Source organism: Acinonyx jubatus, chromosome E1 (genome assembly GCF_027475565.1).
Source record: "Acinonyx jubatus isolate Ajub_Pintada_27869175 chromosome E1, VMU_Ajub_asm_v1.0, whole genome shotgun sequence".
NCBI lineage: Eukaryota > Metazoa > Chordata > Mammalia > Carnivora > Felidae > Acinonyx > Acinonyx jubatus.
Genome location: NC_069397.1, coordinates 13,165,472 through 13,184,498, shown reverse-complemented (window position 1 = coordinate 13,184,498; position 19,027 = coordinate 13,165,472). Strand labels below are relative to the sequence as shown.

Sequence of the window (19,027 nt, the reverse complement as noted above, 5' to 3'; positions counted from 1 at the left end):
TAGGTGACATTGGCTATAGGTGAAAGGAAACCAGAATTTTTGTATTAGTATGAGAGGCTAATTTATTATTGCATTTAGATCTACTGACCATGTGAGGGAGTAAGAAGTTAAACAGCTGTATCTAGTTCATCTCTGCATATTTTAATCCAAATATGGTAAAGGGCAGGGCTAAGGAAGGGAGTGTCCCTATAATAAACAGGGCTCAGAACTTGTAACAGAATATTAAATTATACTCCGCTCAAGAGAACTCTGCACTTTGCACTTTGGTTAAAGTATCATTTAGATTTAAATCTCTAAACTTTTCTTAAGAAATTAAGTTCTATTTGATTTCCTCTTTTCTGAATTGCAGAAATCAGGTAAAACTACTTGACAAAAATGACTTCTTGTCATGTTACTGAAGATCCTATAAAAAAGGTTGCTATCTTTGGAGGAACTCATGGCAATGAATTAACAGGAGTATTTCTAGTTAAGCGCTGGCTGGAGAATGGCACTGAGATTCAGAGAACAGGGCTGGAGGTAAAACCATTTATTACCAACCCAAGAGCAGTGAAGAAGTGTACCAGATATATTGACTGTGACCTGAATCGAGTTTTTGACCCTGAAAATCTTGGGTAAGACTACATTTTGTGTTGTAGCATGTGTGCGTGTGTGTGTGTGTGTGTGTGTGTGTGTGTGTGTGTGAAAGAGAGAGAACACGTATATGTAGCACATGATACACGTATCCGTACGTATAGTTGCTGTTGTGAAATGGATCACTTTCACTTTTAATCATACTCCGCTATGAAGTACTCAATTACCTAAACTGGGCCTCCACATGCTCTTTTATAAACTTTTAAAAGTATCAGACTGTTCTTAACTGATTTTCTTTTTAAATGCATTCTGTACAGACTAAGACAATAACAATGGTTTTTATTTTTAAATCAGATCTTTAAAAAAACAGATTTAATAGTCTTTTGTATTATATTAGTTTTGGCCTGTATGCTTGCATACATATTTGTTAGCTTCCTAGGTGGTTCGCTACTATGTTTTTATACAACTATATTCATGGCAGTAATAAAGTTCTAGTCAAAAAAATTGTAATATTTCAATTAATATTTGTTGAATATGAAAAAGTGAATAAATACCCATCATCAAAAACCATCACACCACCTTGTCAAATGAGGAGTAGATGTACTGGCTTCAGCGGTGGATCCCTGAGAGATAAAAGCACTTCACTTGCATATTCTGAATTTAAATTGCAGCTGGTTCATAATACATTGCAAGCAGTGTATGCAATAGTAACACTCTAGGCATTACAATATAATACATAATATAAATAATGCTAATTATTTTTGCCTTTGTTTACATCCTTATAGCTCCTAGTATAGATATATAGGCCTCTTAGTATTTGTTTTTCACCACTTTCTTTTATTTACCTAAAAATATTATTAAACACCTACTCTTCACGGGGCACTGTGCCAGGTACTGTGGGAGTACTATGAACAAAATGGTTTCTATCCACAACGAGTTGGAAAACAACTAACTGAGATGGAACACGTGCAAAGGAACAACTCACACAGCAGCCACTGCCCTGTGTACTCATGTTCTAATAAAGGCTAACTTGAGTTTACAGAGTTACTTAAATTTAATCTCACAACAGATCAAATACAGTTACTACCTTTAGTACAAATATGTCTCACTTTATGAAATAGATGTTTTAGGGAGAATTATACATGAGTCACATTTTGTGTATCAAAGCATATTTTTACTAGCATACATTTTAATTTCAGGAATGCTTTATCTTCATGACTGAGGTTATGGTGATACAATTAAGATTTTATCTATTCACCTAGGGGTGCCTGGATGACTCAGTCGGTTAAGCTTCTGACTTGGGCTCAGGTCATGATCTCGCAGTTCGTGGGTTGGAGCCCCATGTCGGGCTCTGTGCTGACAGCTCAGAGCCTGGAGCCTGCTTCGGATTCTGTCTCTCCTTCTCTCTCTGCCCCTCCCTTGCTCATTCTCTCTCTCTGTCTCTCTCCCTCTCCAAAAATAAATAAAACATTAAAAAAATCTTTTTAAAGATTTATCTATTCACCTAAAATAGCTTTTAACTAACTTTTATAAGAATTTGTTGAAGAATAATGCTTTTAGTCGGCATGTTAACTTCTTAAATAACTCTGAAATGGACTGGGGTGGGTTTTCCTATTATGACCGTCAGTAGTATGCATTGTCCGTGAGAGCAGTCTTTAAAATTAAATTCGCTTTCTGCTTCTTATACTTTAACACTATTCAGAAGCTAGGCAGTTCTCTCTCAGGGTAGTTATCACACTTATAAAATTTAATTACCTTCTCCTGACTTCCCTCTCCCAAATTTGCTCCTTTTCCTATATTCCCCATCTCAGTAATGTCACCATTACCCATCAAATCTTCTATGGAAATCAACTTAGAATCTTCCCTGTTCCTCAAGCCCCATGTCTACCAAGTCACTAAATCTTCCCGTTTATTCAAGCATTGAATATTTTGCAATCCAATACTCCTCTCCATTTTCGCTACCTTATTTCATTTCATCTGTGGACAGAGTAGCCTCCTAAAGAATCTTTCTTCATCTAGCCTTACTCCAATCCTTCCTGCCATTGACTCAGTTTAATAGCAGCCATAGGGATCATCCTGACAGGCAAATCTTATTATGCCCTTCCCCAGCTGAAAATTCTTCAAAAATCTATCTGGCATAGATTTAAGTAACTTAGTGTGGTTAAAGTGCCTTTTAGGATCTTGCTCCTGCCCATTCCTTCTGCTTCATCCCTTGAGACTCTTCCTATGAGACCTGGGCCACGGGCATGAGAACTCAAAGTGTCCATTATCTTTCAAGACTTCAAGCCTTGGCTCTGAGCAACTGGGTGGTTAGTGATGCCATTACCGACATGGGGAAGAATTAGAAGCAGATCACTTGGGTGTAGAGGAACCTCACTGAGTTGTTTCATGAATTAACGTTTAAATATTTATTTTGAGAGAGAGACAGAGCATGCAAGCAGGGGAGGGGCAGAGAGAGAGGAAGAGAGAGAATCCCAAGCCGGCTCCCGGCTGTTAGCACTGAGCCCTATGCGGGGCTCCGTCTCATGAACTATGAGATCGTGACCTGGGCCAAAATCAAGGGTCTGATGCTTAACCAACTGAGCCACCCAGGGGCCCCCATGAATTAACTTTTAAAATGCATACCTATCCATTAGGAAGTATGTTTGGTTGCATATAATAAAAACCTGAAAACAGTGGCTTAAGTAAAGGTTTCTTTTTCACAAATCAGTCTGGAGCTTGGCGGTCGAGGGCTGGTTGTAGTGGTTCAATAATAACATAAGCGCCACTGGTCTCTTCTGTCTTCCCACTGCACCTTCCTTAGTATGCAGCTTTTGTCCTCATTCTTTTTGCTTTATGGTCAAAAAATGGCTGCTCCACCTTCTTGATTGCATTTTAGGCAGGAATTACCCAGGTTCCAACTGTAGGTCCCTTGAAGACACTAGCAAAAATAGTCAGGGAACAGAAATAGATGGAAGTATAGAGAAGTGGTTGAGTTAAACCATTGTTTAATGAGGAAAAATAAACTTAAATTGTCAACATACACAGTAAGGGAAAAAAAAAATATCCTAAAGAGTGAGGAGAGGTAGAGACTGATTTGAGAATTCAATAAAAACCTCATCCCAGAAAAAAAATATGTATGCATATGCCTGCAAAATTTTGCATTTTTGTCGAGTTTACAGACTTTGTAAAGCTTACCCTGGACCATAATGGTTCCTGGGACCTCAATTAGAATCCCTAATTAGGTAACGTGATCACCTAAGTTTACTATTTTTGTGGACTAGAATTAGCTAGAGGACAAAAAAAAATTTATGTGTGTGTTTGATAGTCTAGCCCCAATAAATAGCCCAGTGCACATAACTATTTAAAAAAAAAAAAAACCAAACTATTGATTAAATTCATGAATACATTTTGTTAAACATTGAAGTCAAATGGTGAATTCTGTTTGAAATGTCCTCCCTGGGATCAGCCACATGAATGAACTACTGTTTGTGAACATGCCGATGCACCATTACATGAAATCAAATGGAGAAAAAAGAAGGAAGTTTTTATTTATGAAATTTTGAAATAAGTTTCCACTTGACTTACAGATTTTTCATATTAAAGGTTTGGCAACTGTTTCCTTATACACTGTGTTCTTATTGTATGTTTAATGTTATCTTAGCCACAGATGTTGTTAAATCTTTTTCTTTCTGCTAATAACAGCAAAAAAATGTCAAAGGATTTGCCATATGAAGTGAGAAGGGCTCAAGAAATCAATCATTTATTTGGTCCAAAAGACAATGAATATTCCTATGACATTATTTTTGACCTTCACAACACTACTTCTAACATGGGGTGCACTCTTATTCTTGAAGATTCCAGGAATGACTTTTTAATTCAGATGTGTCATTATATTAAGGTAATGTCAGTGTTATTAATTAAAATTCTTTTTTTTTAATATTTACTTATTTTGGGGAGAGCTCAAGCAGGGGAGGGACAGAAAGAAGGGGACAGAGGATCTGAAGTGGGCTCTGTGCTGACAAGCTGACAGCAGCGAGCCCCATGTGGGGCTCAGACTTATGAACCGTGAGATCATGACCTCAGCCGTAGTCAGATGCTCAACCAACTGAGCCACCCAGGTGCCCCAGTGTTATTAATTTATAAGTTAGCATGGTACCTGTACTTTTAAGTCACTTGTAGATGTAGAGCCACCAGAAAAGGGTTGGAAGAGGGGGTCCAAGAGAGATGAGGGAGTGGGAGGAGCGCACCAGAATAGAGGTGGTGTTGAAGGCAGGAGAAAAGTTGAGGAAATGAGTAAAATAATAAACACAGTGAACAAAATAATAAAACAGTTGCGGATTCTCATGTTTATAAAATTATAACTCACTTATCCAGACAGCCACTAAACCATAAGCTATTTGGTAAAATCAGTACCCACACTTAAAATGGCATAGTTGACATAGCTCAATGCTAGTTTTAGGAAGCTTGAGAAATAGTCATTTAATATGACCAAAGACCAGTGATAAAAAGGGTGGCTCTTTTTAGTTCTGCCCTTGTCTCCATTTGACTCAGATACCCCAACACATGTCTGTTCCTTCAGTACTTGTACAGCTAATCATTTTAAGGCTCAGAAACTTACAAGATGAAAAATTCAGCAATCCAGGGCTGACAGCTAGAGGAAAATTGCTAGAAAGTAACAACAAAGCAAAAAACACAAATAATGAGCTATGTGTTTATTTCTGTATAATGGCTACTCTTCCTTCCAGAGGGCCAATATGCTTAAGTGGAAGGAGTTTGACCTGTGTATCCAGGAGAACCTGGGCTTATATCCTCGCTTTCTCATTCACTAACCTTGGACAAGATACTCCACACCCCAAACCTTGCTTTCCTTGTATACAATTGGCATAATAACACTTACCCATAGGAGTGTTAAAAGCCTTAAGTGAGATACAGCATTGAGCCTTATACCTAGCAGACAGTAAAGATTAATTGTTAACTTCTGTTTCCCTTGAGTTTTTGACAATAACTAGCTAGCAGTTCTGGTGGGAGATCATAATTCAGTGATTCTTTTTGTTCATTGAAGGGAGAGTTGAATGCTCTGGTTACCAGGCATAGAAGCAGCATGGCTGACAATGTTATCAAAATCCAGAGGCCTTATCTTGAATTCTCATTCAGATAAGTCGAGGTGGGGAGGGGGGGGGGGGTTACCTAACATCTGTACGGACCTGGACCATAAGGGTAGAAACGGAATTCTTTATGAGACCTATACTAAACTAAATAGGAAGTGTCACCAGTGGTGAAAACAAAAATAGCCAAATCCATTGAGAAGGAAAATTTATTTCATACATTTTTGATCATGGTTCTGGAGAATTGTTTAATGTACTTTTTGCCCAGAAAGCTATGTATAATTCAATTTTATATGTAATTCATTGATGTGTTTTCAAAGCTATAATAATAACACTGAATTTTAGAGTGTTTCATAAAGCTGTCTTACCTTTGTATTCTATTACTTAATTGATGGAGTAAAGCATATTGAAGACATTATTGACTCTCTAGTGGCAAAGAGAACAAAGCATATGGTCTTTACATAATAAGAAAGATGTTTTAAATTCTTTTCAGACTTCTTTGGCTCCATTACCCTGCTATGTTTATCTTATTGAGCATCCTTCCCTCAAATATGCAACCACTCGTTCTATAGCCAAGTATCCTGTTGGTAAGTCATATTTCCCATTGTCACAACTGCACAAAATATGTCCTGGATGAAACTCTGAGACAGTTATTTTCTGGAGAATATTTATAGCTACCTTGCTTATCATTATGGCTTATAATTGTCAAGTAAAAGCAAACTAACTAACTCCAGGCAGGCTCTAACTATACCAAATGTCCTCAGTTTCATTGAGCAGTTTCTGCATTCCAGGAGAGAAACAGTGAACTGAGGGAACTCGGATCTTTTATAATACACAGTAAACATGCCTGCCCTTGTGCCTAGAAAGAGATCATCTCTATCTTCCAAGACTGTTCACTGTAAAAACGTTCTTAAAAAATAACCTGGAACCAAGGCAGTCAGTGTCTTGCTGGCAAGACATGCAGAAACACCAGAGACCCATAAAAAAATATTTTCCCAACTTTCCTTTTAGCACGTGTTTTGTACTCATGTCTCCCAAGAGTTGTTTGCTATCTATCCACTCACTTGTTTCCGTGTCAGTTACTGAGCTGTGAATGCATCTTTACCCTCTGGCAAGTTCCAATATGGAGGCTTGCACATCAGACAGTCTCTTTTTTTTCTATATTCCACTCTCTTTCCTGAATGACCTGCTAGCATAATTGTTTGCACCACTTAAAATCCTTTTTTGTGAGATCTAAGATGGTTTTAACCAAGAGTAATTTAATTTCAAAACAAGTTGTCAAACAGTATCAGCAAATTTAAAGTTATCTTGGTTATTTAATTGTTGGTAATTTTGGTGCATAATCGGGGATCTATTGGGGCAAAGGTAAATATCTAAGTATAGGTAATTATTCGAAATAAACCAAATGCTTAACAATGAATGATAGAGATCCTGTTTTTCTGGGACACCAAATAAAGCTGAAGATTTCCACACTTTGAAAAAGCATTCTTGGTCTATGATATTTGTGGGGAAATGCTGCTCTTAACTAGAACAAATATCTACCAATATATTTGCCCCTTTTTAGGGCCAAGCCTTTCAAATATTTCAATATGATAGAGTACTAAGATCATCATAAACAATTAGAAGTACTGTATGTTATCCTGCCAACTTCACTAATTTGGAATATTTTTATACCATCCACTCACTGGGGGGAAAATACTTAAGCTCAGACAGAAACTATCTCCAACCCAATGTTTTACGATGTATCTCTATTGTCTCACAGAAATTTGCTCTAGCTTCTACCAGCCTCCAAAAGGACCACCTTTGTATTCTATTACCAAGGCAGCTGAAATGTGGCAGGATCATTCTAAGTAAACTTTATTGTGGAAAGAAGCTGTTTTCTGCAGCCAGCCTTATGATCATTCACAGAATCGTCTTCATTTTCTGTCTCTGTTTCTCTGTCTCTCTCTCATGTGTGTGCATGCACACACATACACACATGCACACACACACAGAATACTCTAGACAGAATCTTCTCCTAAGTTAACTTTCCCAGATCAACCATGGCCTCATTTGAGACTCAGAAGATTTAAGTTTATGACCACTACTTCTTCAGCTCCACTTGGGACTATGCTGTGGCTATTTCCCAAAACTTTAAACATTCTTCTCTGATACAGGATCTTGTGTCAAGGGTAATTGTTGGTTTAGAAAATATGGCCACCCTGTTATCTTCCACTCACAATCAGAGAGGAAAAAATCCTTCAATAACTGACTCTTCTGACTCAGACACCCTCTTCTACCAATCACAGCTGCTCTCCACACCTTCCATCTCCTCTCCAAACAAGAATATGTACAATATTTTTGGCTGCACAAAGCTCAAATGGCTTAAACAATAAAATAAATTTATTATTTTACATTACAGCTCAGCACATCATGAGGGGCCAGGTTCTTCTTATCTTTTTAGTTTGCCATCTTTAGTGGAGCTTTTTAGCAGCCCCCATGGCCACAAGATGTCCACTGTAGTTTTAAGCATCATATGCCAATAATACAATATCTAATGGGTGAAAGAAAAGTCTTAGGAACTCCCTGCAGACCTCTGTTATAACCACTTGTTCAGAACTGGATCACATATCCATTCTTAAATCAATCACTAGGATCATGGGAGTACTATACACGACTTAAACTATTCCATATTTACACCTGGGCTGGAGAAAAGTTCACTTACCTGGAAGACTGGATACCGAACCAAAATCAGGACTCTATCAGTAAGGAAGAAGTGGAATGGCTTTTGGATGGGCAACCAATAATGTCTTCTACAACACACATATAGACATATCCTTGAACATGTTTTAACACATGTGTACAAATCATTTATACACAAAATGCATACGTTAACCACATTTATACCACATACTTAAATGTGTGTCCAGACGTATATGCAAAAAAGCTAAGCACAACAAATAAAAAATAAATGTCAAATACAGAAAGATTTTGTGAATCAAGAAATAAGAGAACTGGGTAAAAATAGAATGGGTGAAAAAGAATGTATATGAGTGGATATGAATTGGTTAGAAAAGAATGAATGATATTATTTTTGATAAATGGGGGATAACTGTATGGGAGACTGGAACAGGAGGGAGGTAACTAGATATTTGGTTTAGAGAGACTGTTTTGTAGGTGTGAGGACGGATTGTATTGGGGTGAGAATAAATGAATACAAATTAATCTTAGGGAAAACTAAAACTATTGCACCATCACATTAGAATTAGTTGTTATGTTAAGGGCAAGAATGTTGCTCTAGGGTCACCTAGATGGTCATGTTAACCATCCATGGCACCAAATTTCTGTGACTCAAATAGATGCGTTTCCTCCTGTCAAGACTAAATGTTGACAATGTTGATAATATGGCAATATTGAAGGATATTTAAACAAAAAATGACCCCAAGATCTTACTACTCTAATATAATTCTTTGATATTTTTTCATGTTTTCTTTCAGTTTTTATTCACTATGCTTATAATGTGTACACGTAAATCTTCTGCTTTTATGTTTTGCCTAACATTGTCTCAAATATTTTCCATGATGCTACATGGTCTACCTTTTTAATCATTTTAATGATGAGATTCTAGGTCTTAATATATGAACGTGCTCAATTGTCTAATATATTGTAATATTTATATAAATATTATATATACCCCTTCTGTACCGAGGTGTAGAAGTTGGTCCCCAGCCTCAAGGAGTTCTGAGAGCCGATATTTTGGATCAAATGAGAAAAATGATCAAACATGCTCTTGATTTTATACATAATTTCAATGAAGGTAAGTAGGAGGCAGGAATTATTTCCTTGTTAGTGTGTGTGTGTGTGTGTGTGTGTGTGTGTGTGTATGTATGTGTGTGTGTGTGTGTGTGTGTAAATCAGAAAAGTGAGATGAAATGAACACACATAGTGACCTAACCACTAAACGCTGATACAGCAATTGTCAAATTTGCCATGCTCATGATATTAGATGTTTTTAAAAATGTTATTCACTTCAGCCATTCCTCAATGACCAGAGTAGACACATTTAAGCAAAACAGCTACTAACAAATCTCCCCAAATAAAATCCTCATTTTCTGCTAATCTCCACCGTAAACAGCAAAGAACCGCTAAGAAATACAAATATCCAATAAGCGCATGAAAAGATGTCCAACATTACTACTAATCAGAGAAACACCAGTTAAAGTGAGAAACTATTTTCTCCCACCAGAGTGGGCAGATATTAAAACCTGATAGTATTAACTGATGGTAAGTGTAGGAAAAGAGGATGCTCTCATTCCCTGCTGGTATAAATCCAGTAAGGACACGTTAGAGAATAATTTTTATAGTATCCACTCCTGAAAATGCACAAATCCTGTGACCCAGCAAGTCCATACCTCAGAGACATGCAAAAGCACAGGCACACCCACTGTGTCACATGCAAGGGCGGTCATCAGCATCATTGTAACAGCAAGACAATAGAAATGACCTGAATATTGATCCATTGGTGAACAATTAAATAAATTAATGTGAAAAGATCTTCAAAATACACTGTTAATTACAGAAAGCAAGCTACAAACCAAAACATACAGCACTATACCAGTTTGCTTCAGAATAATAATAATAAACACTTGCTAGAATACACATACATATATATGAGGAAAAAACAGGTTAATTTTATTTTAATTGTTTTCAAGGTGAACGATGTATTTGCATATTATTTGTGTAATTAAAAAACAATTAAATGGGGCTGGTGGCAGGATGATATATGGAAGTCTACTATCTGCTCATTTATTTGATAAACCTAAAACAGCAAAAAATAAAGCCTATTGATTATTAAAAAATAAATGTACTTGAAAATTTAAAACTAAGGTATAATTGAAATAAAATCAAAGAAAGCTGAAACTAATATATAACACTCTATGTTAACTATACTGGAATTAAAATTTAAAGAGTTAATAACATTTGTAAAAATTTAAAAATTCCTGAGAGAGAGAAAGAGAGAGAGAGAGAGAGAGAGAAAGGGACATCCTACATAAATAATTACTCCAGCAGGCTTCATTGGAATTGTCGTTGAGGAATGGGTCATTATAGTGACAAAGCTGGAGAATAGTTCAGTGTCATGGGGGAGTATAATTCCTTAACCTCAGATTGTGCACCCTACTGCAATCACAGGAATTTCTTCTGTGCTTGGGAATCCTTTGACTCCAAAGTCATAAAGACTGAAGATCAGCTTTTTACCACCTATGTCTGAGAACCGGTTCTATAACTGTCTCATGCACCTGGTATTGGGAAGGTCACCACTAATTGATAAGAAACCCTTCCGATAGTAAGTGGGGACTACCTCACATTAAGGAACAGTGAACCCAGGTACAAGACCACAGACATGAGAGGAAAGACATGTTTTTCAAATCATAGTCCATAGATTCCTATCCCCAGGGGTGGGGATCTCATGGCTGTCTCGTAGTTCCAGGACAGGCACCCCTACCTCTGCTCCTACCAGACCAGTTCTTCTGTTTTATTGCTCTTCCGTGTAACGTTTTATTTAACAAAGGATCCTGCAATTCAAAAGTTTTAAACCACTATTAATCTTGACTTTCCAGTTTGGTGGATTTTTAACTAACATGGGAAGAACACCATTATCCAAAGAATGCTGACAAAGAGATAACCACCTAGAGAAAAACTCTCTAGAAATGTGCAGAAGAGCTCCACCCTTGGCTTTGTGCTACTCAAAGTTATTACTAGTAAGTTGGATGAGGATATATGTGGCATGCTTATATATAAATGAAAGGTGGCAGGAAGCTTGCAGGAAAATATCTGTGGTTAGAAGGTAGATCTAAAAAGTGCTGACAACCTTTAACAATTGTGTGAGGCAAATATTTTAGGTTAGGTTAACTACATTTCAGGTTCAAAATTTGCTTTTATGTTTAAAAAAAAATCCCAGAATAAGGGAAGTGATGGTCTCTTTTCTGCATTGAATAAACACCACTTGGAGAATGTGAATAAATTCTGAGTCCGTATTTCAGGAGGAACCTGTATGAAGTAGAGGTTAGCCAAGGAGAGAATTGAGAAGGCTGAAGAGTTTAAAAACCATAATATAAGAGCCATCCCTAAGATGCACGTAGAACTTCAGTTTACAAAGTATCTTCACATATAACCTCACGAATGTGACATATGTAAGTAGAGAAGAAGAATTCTTAGGCCAGCAAAAGAAGACTTTTTATATTAGAGTTTTAGACGTGTCATACTGGAAAGCAGCAAGTGGACATGTTTTCTGTGACTCTGAGGACAGAATAGAATCAGTGGGATGAAGTCACCTAGAGACATAAATGTCTGATTAACAAAGCTGACCGACAATGGAATGGACCACACTTTGTGAGGCCATCCAAGCAGGAGTAAGATGATCACTTGGCCAGAAAGATGTGGAGAATTCTCAAGCACTGATGAGGTTAGGCATTTGAGGCTTCTTCCAACTGTGAGATTCTAAGTAGCAAACTTAGAACGCTTCTTTACGTTCTACCACCTTTTTCTGTCCTTCTGCTTTAAAGAGATGACACCTGATAAGTTTCTGTCTTCCCTTTGGAAGATGGAGTAGATTGTAAAAATGCCCACAAATTCTTCCCTTCCCTGTGTCCGTGTTCTCACAATGTGGTGTTTTAGATCCTTCTGCCAAGAAATGGAGTTTATTTCCCTACCTCCTGAATCTGGCTTGGCCACATTACTTGTTTTGTGCCGCAGAAGAAACTCAAAAAGGACTTGCACACTGGAGCTTGCTCTCTGCTCCTCCTAGGAACCCTGTACTGCCAGTATGTGGATCAGCCTAGCCTAGCCTGCTGAATAATGAGAGGTTAGGAGGCGGAGAACTCAGACACCCCAGCTCCAGCTGCCAGCCTGGCAAATGCCAGACATGAGAGTAAGACCATCTTAGATCATCCAGCCTCCAGCTGACCTACCACCAGCTCACCACAAATGCATGAGCAAGCCAGTCAGAAATCAGAAAGCCAGCCTACACCGGGGGAACTGCCCAAACATTCCACAGAATCATGAGCTAAACTGGGGGTGGTTGTTTCACACCACTCAGTTCTCGGGTACTGTGTTAAGCAGCAAAAGCTAACTGACACAGAAGTGATCACAGGCTATCCACATTCCAACCCGGGGCTGCACTTTCTGTTCTAAGGACAAAGGAGGAGTTTCCTTTGAGTTGCAACCATAGCACACTAAGGATCCTCTCTTGGATGAAAATTCATCCGGTTTACACAGAGCTGCCTGGTGTACGTGTAAACTACTCCCTTTACACGTTTCTGGGCATTGGGTTATTTAATGTTGCCTCATCTTTGGAAGTCAGGCTGCCTGCATCCTAGGGTCTCACATACTTAGTTAAGAGAAGGAGCACCATGCTGGTCACCTAACCTGCCGGAAGTCCCCCTGAGGATGTGCAGTCATAGAATGTCAGAGCTGGAAGGGCCCTCCGAGATACTGTCAAAACCTTCGTTTGACAAGTAAAGAAAGTGAGCCTCCAGAAGTTCAGCATCTTGCTCAGGATCACACAGCTAGACTGAAGCCCAGGTGTCCTGACTCCCAGCCTACCCTGGCTTTTCAAGTTCTGCTTTCTGCCTCTCCCCATTAGTGTACTTGTGGATGGTGAACCAATAGGAATAATTTGAGAACCTCTTTTGGCTGGATGTTGGTTAAGAATACCCTTAACTTAAAATGGTATGTTCTCCCTGTAACTGTCTTCCTTTTTGGGGTGTTGTTCTTCCCTTAAAGTTTCAACTTCCTTTTTTCCAAGAGATTCTTCTTAATCACTATTCATACATGTTGTTATCACCATAGGAGAAGAATTCCCCCCCTGTGCTATTGAAGTCTACAAAATAATGGAGAAAGTTGATTATCCTAGGAATGAAAATGGAGATATTGCCGCTATTATCCACCCTGACCTGCAGGTAACATTTGCTGTTTCTTTAAAGTATTCAAATTAATGATGTCTCACTTTCAAATAGAACTTTACAATTCATAAACCATTTTACATACATTAGCTCGTTTACCTGCATTACCTACATTTACCCACATTAGCAGTGTAGGTAAGGTATTCAGACCTTCGTTCAATAAATATTATTGAGTATATCCTCTGCTGGCTCTGGGGATACATCAGTGAATATGGTCTATACTCTCATGAGATTTATAGATGTACTAAACTCCAAACTGTGGTTTAGAAATCAAGATAACCAGATGCCATAAAAGAATAATGAAGTGGGGAGGAAGAGGTCAGACAAGGCCTCTCAGGGAAGGTGAAATTCCTGCCCAAGTGCAATGGACAGGAATTATTGTATCTATTTTATCATAAGAAAACAGGCTCACACAGGTTTCTAGTTATGGAATGATTAAGTCACAGAGTAAAAAGGCACAGCATAGGGAATATAGTCAATGGTATTATAATAGCGTTGTAACCACACTTGTGGTGAGCATAGCATAAGGTATAAACTTGTCGAATCACTATGTTGCACACCTGAAATTAATGTAACATTGTGTCAACTACACTAAAAAAAAAAAAAGTTGTTTAAAGAAAATAAAATTTAGATCTTCCCCATAGTCTTACAGCTATCAATGGCACATCCAGAACTAATGTTCTTTGCAGTTGACCACATTGCTGCCACCTCCCTGTGATCACCACTGAATAAGTTAGAGCAAAACACTCAGAACCTCCTTCTCTGTGGTGTTTTCTACCACCACTCCCTGACTCTCCTCAGAACCCCAGTATCTGCTCCTTCTCTGGTTTGATCAATAATGGCATAGTTAAGGGGGGAAAAAAGGCTCTTGGGAGAGCATAGGAGATTGAAATCTAGAAAAGGCAAAGGCAGAAGCAAGGAGAAGCAAATATTCCCAAAAGCTAAAATATCCATATCAATTGTGATAACCCTATGCACCCTCAGACAGATGGAAAAGACTTGGCGGATTATCTATCTAGTCTGGGGCTTTCAACTCTGGTCATACATTGCCTAGAGAGGCTTTGAAACATAACAATGCCAGGATCCCACTTTGAGCTAATCTGATCTTACTGGCCTGGGTAATCAGAGTGGAAAACTACTGATGCAGTTCAGACTCCGATCTAATGACCCTAGTAACAGTCATCCAGACTTACAACTTAATAAAATAAGCTGTCTGTAGACAAGTGGAGCAAATCCTGCTTTCTGCCTTAGTGGGATCTGGGTGGAAAGCGGAAGAAAGAGCCTTAGGCAATGTTTGAAAGGAAAAAAATATAGAGATTGAGGGAGAGAGGAAAGCACTACAGGTAACAAAAATAGCAAGTACAAGAAACAGAGGCCAAGGTGATGATGTCATAACTGGCTACAACACAGGATTTTTTTTAAGATTTGTATTCCTCAAGGATCCTTGAAGAGTACAAACATCATCCTGGTGAAGCAGAGAAGTGAGGTTAATGAGATCAGTAACAAACAGGGTTTGTGGTAGGTCTTGAAAGGAAGGACAGTATTGATTTGGTTGCTCAGTATTTACAAGGAGTGAGTGATTCACTAATTATTGCAATAAACATATTTGAGGGGCACCTGGGTGTCTCAGTCTGTAAAGCGTCTGACTTGGGCTAAGGTTGTGATCTCACTGTTTGTAGGTTCGAGCCCCACGTAGGGCTCTGTGCTGACAGCTCAGAGCCTGGAGCCTGCTGCGGTTTCTGTGTCTCCCTCACTCTCTGCCCCTTCCCCCCTCGTGCTCTGTCTGTCAAAAATAAATAAATATTTTTTTTAAAAAAACACATATATTTGAATGACTACTAAGCCTATTCTGGGCCCTGAGGTTCAAGATAGACAAGATCCCTCACGGAGCTTCCATAGTAATCAGGGGATAATGGACCATGAATAAGTAAACAATACATAAACCAGATCATTTCAAATTGTAATGAGTACTATAAAAGAAATGAACAGAATAATAGAGGCTAACAGAGGGTTCCTATCAGATGGAATGGTCTGAAAGAGCCATCTCTTAGATGATGGCATTGAAGCTGGAGCCTGGGCAATGAGAAGTCATCCACGTGGAAAACAAGTCCAAAGGCCCTGAGGCTAGAACAAACTTGGAGTGTTTGAGGAATAGCAAGACCAGTGTCCATGGAGATCAGGGAGCGAACACTGAGGATAGTTGATCCTGGAGAGAGAGACATAGACAGACACCTGCTTGTGAGTCCAGGTTTCATTCAAAGAGAGACAGTTCTTGGTCATGGATGCTCACTGGAATGATCTAGAGGATGTACTCCCAAATGCCCAAAGCCTATTACAAAAGCACTAAAGCGGTGCTTCTCAAACTCAGGCCACAGGAGAATCACCTGAGGAGCTTTTAAAAAATCTTGATGCCCAGGCCCCTTCCCCAGGGATTCTGATTTAGTTCCTCAGGGTGCACACAGGAAATCAATTAGGTTTACCAGGTGATTTTCATGTGGCTCAGGTTTGGGTATAGTTATATCTATAGATATCTATAGATATAGAAAGTTTATTTATTTATTTTGACAGAGAAAGAGCACAAGCAGGGGAGGGGCAGAGAGAGAGAAAGGGAGAATCTCAAGCAGGCTCTATGTTGTCAGCGCAGAGCCCGACTCGGGGCTGGAACCCTTGAACCATGAGATGACCTGAGCTGAAATCAAAAATCTGATGCTTAAACAACTGAACCACCCAGGTGCCTCATACTCATCTATATTTTTTAAATAGCCCAGTCAATTATAGCGTGCAGGCAGGGTTGAGAAACTTACCATAATGCAGAGCTTCCCAAACTTTAATACTATGCATGTGAATCTCTGGGGACTTGTTAATATGAAGGCACGTCTGCAGCGGGGGAAGAAATTGTGCTTTAATAATAAATTCCCAGGTGCTGCTGAGAAATGTTAGAAGTGCAGAATCACAGAACCCCAGACCTCTAGAATCAGAATCTGCATTTTAACAAAATCTGTACACAATCTGAAAACATATCAAAGTGTGGGAAGAGCTGCTTTAGGGTTCTTGTGATGTGACAGCACTGGTATGTGAGAGCTCACGGTCTGGATCAGATAACTCCGTTGTTATCATGGAGAACATTCACCTTATCCTAAGACAGGCCCCAGCCCATCCCCACTTTGTCTCACTAAGCCCCATCAGAATAGAGTCCCTTGGTGGGCAGACACAAGGACTCATTTTTTACATCCCTACAGTACAATGTCTTGCACACTGTTATTTCTTAAACTTTGCTGAACAGGATTTAACTTCTGCTAGCAACAGGTAGAACATACACTTAGGGAGACATGCATTTATTTGGCCCTTTAATATTCTGAATCTCTTTGGCAACATTCAAGGCAAACTTGGTATTGAAACAAACTCCAGTCACATGTATGTGGTATAAAAACTAAATGGGGAACTCTTAAAAGTGCCGCCCAAATTAATGGTTCGGTCTCAGTTTGGCCAGATCACTCATGGGCCTCCCAACACATCTCTCAAGTATCTCTTGTTAGACACTGCTATAATTTGTTAGTTGTCTAGAGAGCCCGAGGTAAAACTTTTAAGGTGGGGAAAAAGTCTAAATGTAACTTACGTATTTTAATTGTTTCCTGAGAGGATCAAGACTGGAAACCGCTGCACCCTGGGGATCCTGTGTTTTTAACTCTTGATGGAAAGATTATTCCGTTGGGCGGAGGCAGTACTGTGTACCCAGTGTTTGTAAACGAGGCCGCGTATTATGAAAAGAAAGAAGCTTTTGCAAAGGCAACCAAACTAACACTCAACGCAAGAAGTATTCGCTCCTCGTTACCTTAAGAATCACTTCTAGCCCACCTGTGACACAGTAGCTTGACAAACTCCACTAGGTTGTAAGCTCTTGAAGGGCAGGGCTGTGGCTTCTTCGACTTCATATCCTAGTACCTAGTCCAGTGCCTTACCACAGTGGGCATTCAGGCAAATTTTTGAATGAATGAATAAATTAATGCGTATCTTCTCAAAGTATCATAGTGGACACGTAGCTTATTCAAAGAAGTGCCTTTCTTATTTCTGTATAACTTTTTATATATTATACTTTGAGAGTTTAACATTCTTAACAAACAGCCTTTAAATTCAAATTTCAAAACTGAAATGGATACTATACCTTAAAAGTTATTAACCTGAATCTAAAATTAAATGTGTTTTCAAGTAATGTACAAATGCTACTCGAAACTCATGATGCAGACTTGTGATTTTTAAATTTTTCATACCTGAATTAATGATAATATATTAAGCATCCCATCTGTAACTTTAGCAATAGTTGTGATATCCATAGGAGATTTGTAACTGCTCTTTTGAAGATGAAATGTGAACAGGAAATGAGGGCTGATTATAAAGGTGACACTAGGAATAAATCAAGGACCTGATGGCCCTTTGTCTGCAGACAGTCGCCCACCCAGCACGGCTGCCCCGACATGGCCCCTTGTTCTGCACTGACCTCGGGGAGCGGGGAGCCTCCTCCAGACATCTCACACTCCCCTTGGGAAGCTCACGTTCCCTCCCAACTTGGGAAAACCTGGAAGAGGCATATTCCTTCCAACCGTCGGTCCTCATTTTGAAAGAACACGCTTGCCCTTGTTCCCAGCCAACACGTGAGGAAGTCTTTGGGCTCCGGCAGCAAAGGCGGTAAAGACAGAAATAGCAGACAGCAGCGGACACTAATGTGACCCAAAACCATGTCTCTGGTTCACAGATGCATTCTTTCAAAAAAGTGCCTGTGATATAAATGCCCAAAACGCCTCCACACCCACGATTCTTCTCCTCAAAGGTCTTTGGGCTGAAACACTGCCTCCCTCTCTCCCTCCAGCCCCTGCAGGAGCCTCCCTGCCTCCTCTTTTAGGCCCCAGCAGCCAAGTGTTTTTATCCTGTGATTTGGACCCCAAGGAACCCATGTTTATGGTTTCAAATGTATGTACCAACCATCATACTGTTATCTGAAACAAAGATGTATGTACATATCTCATTCTCCAGAGTAAACCCCATTAAACTAATTTCATTTTCATATTCAGTGTTTTATAAAGCACAAATAAACTGTTTCTAAATTTTTCCGCACCAATATTTTTGTACTTTGCCAAAATGATTTTTATTGGAATAAACTCTCTTCCTTCTGAATTCTGAGTGAAAGTTCAATTTATCAGTCTTCCTTCTTCCACTGTGAAAGTTCCTTCGTGTTTTATGTCTGAGTCCAGTTTTTCTGGGTCAGTTTTTTCCAGATGTAAATTTTGGCAAGAGTACTTTATTCTTCTATCAAACTTTAGTTACCTATAAAATTTACAGTGTAAATGTAAAGTCTTATTTCCTCTGACTCAATATTTACAGTATTCAGAGTTTCTAATTAAGTGTGATTTTTTAAAAACCTAGAGCTATAGCCAC

At 38.9% G+C, this 19,027-nt stretch overlaps 1 protein-coding gene across 2 annotated transcripts; it reads left to right on the top strand.

Annotated features, from left to right (window-relative positions):
• The first annotated feature begins 200 nt into the window (after positions 1 to 200).
• Positions 201 to 18,766, top strand: ASPA (aspartoacylase). 2 transcript variants are annotated; one of them, XM_015085641.3, is made up of 6 exons: positions 201 to 611; positions 4,255 to 4,450; positions 6,151 to 6,244; positions 9,346 to 9,453; positions 13,485 to 13,594; positions 17,237 to 18,766. In XM_015085641.3, exons 1-6 carry the CDS (start codon positions 376 to 378, stop codon positions 17,432 to 17,434), a joined length of 942 nt encoding a protein of 313 aa, XP_014941127.1. In that variant the 5' UTR covers positions 201 to 375; the 3' UTR covers positions 17,435 to 18,766. The 2 variants fall into 2 exon arrangements, with proteins under 2 accessions (XP_014941127.1, XP_014941128.1); XM_015085642.3 differs by having other exon boundaries at positions 204 to 611; positions 9,352 to 9,453.
• The last annotated feature ends 261 nt before the right edge of the window (positions 18,767 to 19,027 follow it).

What these genes read in the sequence shown, in the direction of transcription:
- ASPA (XM_015085641.3), top strand. Translation starts at nt 376, where the DNA reads ATGACTTCTTGTCATGTTACTGAAGATCCTATAAAAAAGGTTGCTATC. An exon ending in AGATGTGTCATTATATTAAG is followed by an intron (nt 4,451 to 6,150) that starts GTAATGTCAGTG and finishes AATTCTTTTCAG; the next exon opens with ACTTCTTTGGCTCCATTACC. An exon ending in TTATCCACCCTGACCTGCAG is followed by an intron (nt 13,595 to 17,236) that starts GTAACATTTGCT and finishes GTTTCCTGAGAG; the next exon opens with GATCAAGACTGGAAACCGCT.